The sequence below is a fragment of the Oncorhynchus keta genome, unplaced genomic scaffold (genome assembly GCF_023373465.1).
Source record: "Oncorhynchus keta strain PuntledgeMale-10-30-2019 unplaced genomic scaffold, Oket_V2 Un_contig_238_pilon_pilon, whole genome shotgun sequence".
NCBI lineage: Eukaryota > Metazoa > Chordata > Actinopteri > Salmoniformes > Salmonidae > Oncorhynchus > Oncorhynchus keta.
In genome coordinates, this window is record NW_026283623.1 from 52,882 (window position 1) to 57,353 (window position 4,472).

The 4,472-nt window shown below is 46.8% G+C and overlaps 1 protein-coding gene and 1 long non-coding RNA gene across 20 annotated transcripts; one reads left to right on the forward strand and one right to left on the reverse strand.

Moving 5' to 3' along the window:
* The first annotated feature begins 767 nt into the window (after positions 1–767).
* LOC127921876 (uncharacterized) lies at positions 768–2,126 on the forward strand. Of its 14 annotated transcripts, XR_008109808.1 has the most exons (5): positions 768–1,275; positions 1,308–1,467; positions 1,563–1,594; positions 1,627–1,722; positions 1,754–2,126. It is a non-coding gene; the product is annotated as an uncharacterized LOC127921876 (long non-coding RNA). The 14 variants fall into 14 exon arrangements; XR_008109807.1 differs by having other exon boundaries at positions 1,308–1,435; positions 1,531–1,722; XR_008109805.1 differs by having other exon boundaries at positions 768–1,243; positions 1,308–1,435; positions 1,563–1,722.
* A 16-nt stretch (positions 2,127–2,142) lies between these two features.
* LOC127921875 (claudin-like protein ZF-A89) lies at positions 2,143–4,052 on the reverse strand. 6 transcript variants are annotated; one of them, XM_052505455.1, is made up of 4 exons: positions 3,973–4,052; positions 3,508–3,661; positions 3,210–3,353; positions 2,143–2,602 (listed from the first exon to the last, which is right to left on the reverse strand). In XM_052505455.1, exons 2-4 carry the CDS (start codon positions 3,549–3,551, stop codon positions 2,356–2,358), a joined length of 435 nt encoding a protein of 144 aa, XP_052361415.1. In that variant the 5' UTR covers positions 3,552–3,661; positions 3,973–4,052; the 3' UTR covers positions 2,143–2,355. The 6 variants fall into 6 exon arrangements, 4 of the variants coding, with proteins under 4 accessions (XP_052361415.1, XP_052361416.1, XP_052361417.1 ...); XM_052505456.1 differs by having other exon boundaries at positions 3,508–3,774; positions 3,973–4,046; XM_052505457.1 differs by having other exon boundaries at positions 3,508–3,619; positions 3,973–4,020.
* Between the last annotated feature and the right edge of the window lie 420 nt (positions 4,053–4,472).

Genomic DNA, 4,472 nt, shown 5'->3' on the forward strand with positions numbered 1-4,472 from the left:
CCCTTAGCCCCACCTCTCCCTGTCCCCCCACTTAGCCCCACCTCTCCCTGTCCCCCCACTTAGCCCCACCTCTCCCTGTCCCCCACTTAGCCCCACCTCTCCCTGTCCCCCACTTAGCCCCACCTCTCCCTGTCCCCCCACTTAGCCCCACCTCTCCCTGTCCCCCACTTAGCCCTACCTCTCCCTGTCCCCCACTTAGCCCCACCTCTCCCTGTGTCCCCCACTTAGCCCCACCTCTCCCTGTGTCCCCCACTTAGCCCCACCTCTCCCTGTGTCCCCCACTTAGCCCCACCTCTCCCTATCCCCCACTTAGCCCCACCTCTCCCTGTCCCCCCTTTGCCCCACCTCTCCCTGTGTCCCCCCTTAGCCCCACCTCTCCCTGTCCCCCACTTAGCCCCACCTCTCCCTATCCCCACTTAGCCCCACCTCTCCCTATCCCCCACTTAGCCCCACCTCTCCCTGTCCCCCACTTAGCCCCACCTTTCCCTGTCCCCCCCTTAGCCCCACCTCTCCCTGTCCCCCCCACTTAGCCCCACCTCTCCCTATCCCCCACTTAGCCCCACCTCTCCCTGTCCCCCACTTAGCCCCACCTCTCCCTGTCCCCCCACTTAGCCCCACCTCTCCCTGTCCCCCCCACTTAGCCCCACCTCTCCCTGTCCCCCCACTTAGCCCCACCTCTCCCTGTCCCCCCTTAGCCCCACCTCTCCTTGTACCCCCCACTTAGCCCCACCTCTCCTTGTCCCCCACTTAGCCACATCTCTCCCTGTCCCCCCACTTAGCCCCACCTTTCCAGAACAGGTCCGTACAACAGCGGGACTGCAAGGTGTGTGTGTGTGTGTGTGTGTGTGTGTGTGTGTGGATCTCAAGGGGGAGTTTTACACAGGTGTGTGAGACACTACTGCGTCTTCGTCTAGCGAGGCCGTCCTTCCAAATGTCACGGAAACCTGGGCTTCTGAGGCCGACTGGATCTCAATGTTATTACATGTCTGTCGGTAATGACGCCACTGTCTGAACCAGTAGGGGACTTTAACAGGGCTCGTACTCACAAAGCCTCTCAGAGTGGTCGTGCTGATCTAGGATCAGGTCCCCTCTTATTCATTATGATCTAGGATCAGGTCCCCTCTTATTCATTATGATCTAGGATCAGGTCCCCTCTTATTCATTATGATCTAGGATCAGTTCACCTCTTATTCATTATGATCTAGGATCAGGTCACCTCTTATTCATTATGATCTAGGATCAGGTCCCCTCTTATTCATTATGATCTAGGATCAGGTCCCCTCTTATTCAATATGATTTAGGATCAGGTCCCCTCTTATTCATTATGATCTAGGATCAGGTCCCCTCTTATTCATTATGATCTAGGATCAGGTCCCCTCTTATTCATTATGATCTAGGATCAGGTCCCCTCTTATTCATTATGATCTAGGATCAGGTACCCTCTTATTCATTATGATCTAGGATCAGGTCCCCTCTTATTCAATATGATTTAGGATCAGGTCCCTCTTATTCATTATGATCTAGGATCAGGTCCCCTCTTATTCAATATGATTTAGGATCAGGTCCCCTCTTATTCATTATGATCTAGGATCAGGTACCCTCTTATTCATTATGATCTAGGATCAGGTACCCTCTTATTCATTATGATCTAGGATCAGGTACCCTCTTATTCATTATGATCTAGGATCAGGTCCCCTCTTATTCATTATGATCTAGGATCAGGTCCCTCTTATTCATTATGATCTAGGATCAGGTACCCTCTTATTCATTATGATCTAGGATCAGGTACCCTCTTATTCATTATGATCTAGGATCAGGTACCCTCTTATTCATTATGATCTAGGATCAGGTCCCCTCTTATTCATTATGATCAGTAGTAGTGCTGATCTAGGATCAGGTCCCTCTTATCCATTATAACCTAAAGCCAAAACTGATGCTAGATCAGCACTCCTGTTCTGAGATGCTTTGTGAACACGGCCCTCATATCTTAGAGCTGTGATGTGGTGGCCAACTCTTGTCCTGGGAGCTACGCTCCTGCAGGGAGTTGTTCGGCCCAACAGTCATCTTTGTTTTTCTGCTATCCTCTCGTTTTGAGAAAGTGTAAATAAATAAATACCTTTATTTCATCAGATTTACAAGGAACTTCATTAGATCTTCAGTCTGAAACAGAAAGCTGTCAGTGGACCCTGGTCTAAAGTAGTGCACTATATAGGGAATAGGGTTCTATAGGGCCCTGGTCTAAAGTAGTGCACTATATAGGGCCCTGGTCTAAAGTAGTGTACTATATAGGGCCCTGGTCTAAAGTAGTGCACTATATAGGGAATAGGACCCTGGTCTAATGCTGCACCCAGCTCTTTAAGCCTTGGTGTTCCAGAGGATTATAGAAGTCAATGATGACACTGAGCTGTCCAGCTGAGAGACAGACTCAGCACCCCGGCAAATCGGGAACAGAATCCCAGCTGCCGTGGCAACCTGGGCCTCGGTTCCGGAACCCTCGCGCCGAGCAGCTGTTGCACTTTCCCCATCCCGGCGATGCTGGAGACCAAGATGGAGATGATGGTTCTGCAGGTCTCTGGGGAGAGTCAACATGGAGTCCGTACACCTTGACCAGGAAGAGAAGAGGAAGTCATGCTGATACCTCAACTGTTAATATGAACCATCACTTTGTGTATGTAGGTTAAAATGTCTACTCACCATAATATAATAATAATATAATAATATATGCCATTTAGCAGACGCTTTTATCCAAAGCGACTTACAGTCATGTGTGCATACATTCTATGTATGGGTGGTCCCGGGAATCGAACCCACTACCCTGGCGTTACAAGCGCCATGCTCTACCAACTGTGCCACAGAAGGACCATCTTTAAAAAGTGAATGAAACACCAGTCAGAGAAATAGTCTTTAGAAAATGTGCTTGTTCCTGAAAATACAACATCTTTGCATTAACTAGTGATGCCTCCACTTATGTCACTTGTTGTATTCAAAATGGCAGCGTATTCCCCAAAGTATCTGGTCTAAAAAAGAATAGTGCACTATATAGGGAATACGGAGAAACGGAGAAAGAATAGTGCACTATATAGGGAATACGGAGAAAGAATAGTGCACTATATAGGGAATACGGAGAAAGAATAGTGCACTATATAGGGAATACGGAGAAAGAATAGTGCACTACATAGGGAATACGGAGAAATCTTTGGCCCTCTGACCTTGCATCTGTCCAGTACTCTGCACGCCACAGTATCATCCACAGCCTCTCCCAGAAGATCTGAGCCATCGCTATGTTGTTGCCGATAAAGACTGGGACTCTCCACAGCAGCAGGACAAGATGATTACCAACCAGCCCACGACCCCTGAGATGAACGTGAATTCATCCCCTCATGGGGAAATGAGTCTGTCATCCTTACAGACATAGTATATTCACAACAGTTAAAATAAATAAATATAAATATACATATATATAAAATCATAGGATAATAACGATATGATTGGTCAGGTAAAACGTACAGTATAGTCTGCACAGTGGCCGTTACGGTGCTGGGTGATGTCATGTGGTGTAGGACCACCTGTTGACATCGTGGTCAACAAGAGTCCTGAACTACTGCTACCTGCAGGGGAACTGGAGCCCAAAACAGGATCAATTACCTTTTGAGGAATCGGTCTGAAAAAAAAAAAAATGACCCTTTTACTCAAAGGGTGTAGGCCTAGTATGAACCACACGGGGTAGCATCTCAAAATGGTCAAGTCGGCTCTTCGTCGTTATATTCACATCCGCTACGTTTAAAACACATGCCAATTCCAGGTTACACATACTGCCTTTACATAGTAGGTTTTAAAATGGCAGAGAAATAAGGGGTAAAGGTAGATAAAAATTAACTTGCATAAACCAAATTGTTTGACAAACTCAAAGGATGAGGAAGGTTTTTTTCCCCAAAGCATTCCATAAATGAAACAGTTATAAACATTGGTCACCTGCTGCTCAACTGTGACCTAGTCCTCCTTGGACTCAACAGCCAGAACTGATTCATTTTAACGAGACAGTAGGGGATGGATTTATAAAGGTAGGCGCGCTGGTGTCACCTGTTAATTAATAAATGAGCACAAATCCAATATCATCTCATGTCAACCAATCAACGGAATGGAAAGATATAACGTGTTTTCGATCATGCCGCCGTTCTGAAATGAGAGAGACACAGACAGATAAAAATCACTAATTTGACTCGTTCAATATTAGGTTGGTTCAAAGAAACGTTAATCAAACACGTTGCAACACTGTTCCAATGTCACCCATAATATATAAATAAACACACAAGATACCTTTCAATGTAGGGGCGTTTAAAAAAAAAAAATTAGATGATGTGCAGTATCCTCCAATCACAAGACGTCTTTTTCCGCCGTCGGGCAAGACAGACGTGAGTTTCATCCAATCAAATCCCTCGACCGCGATACGCTCGGACGCGTCGCGTTTTAGC

Coding starts and splice junctions, on each gene's coding strand:
- LOC127921875 (XM_052505455.1), bottom strand. CDS start 3,551: ATGACATCACCCAGCACCGTAACGGCCACTGTGCAGACTATACT. Junction 3,354..3,507: donor GCCACTGTGCAGACTATACT/GTACGTTTTACC, acceptor CGTTCATCTCAG/GGGTCGTGGGCTGGTTGGTA. Junction 2,603..3,209: donor GAGTACTGGACAGATGCAAG/GTCAGAGGGCCA, acceptor TTCCTGGTCAAG/GTGTACGGACTCCATGTTGA.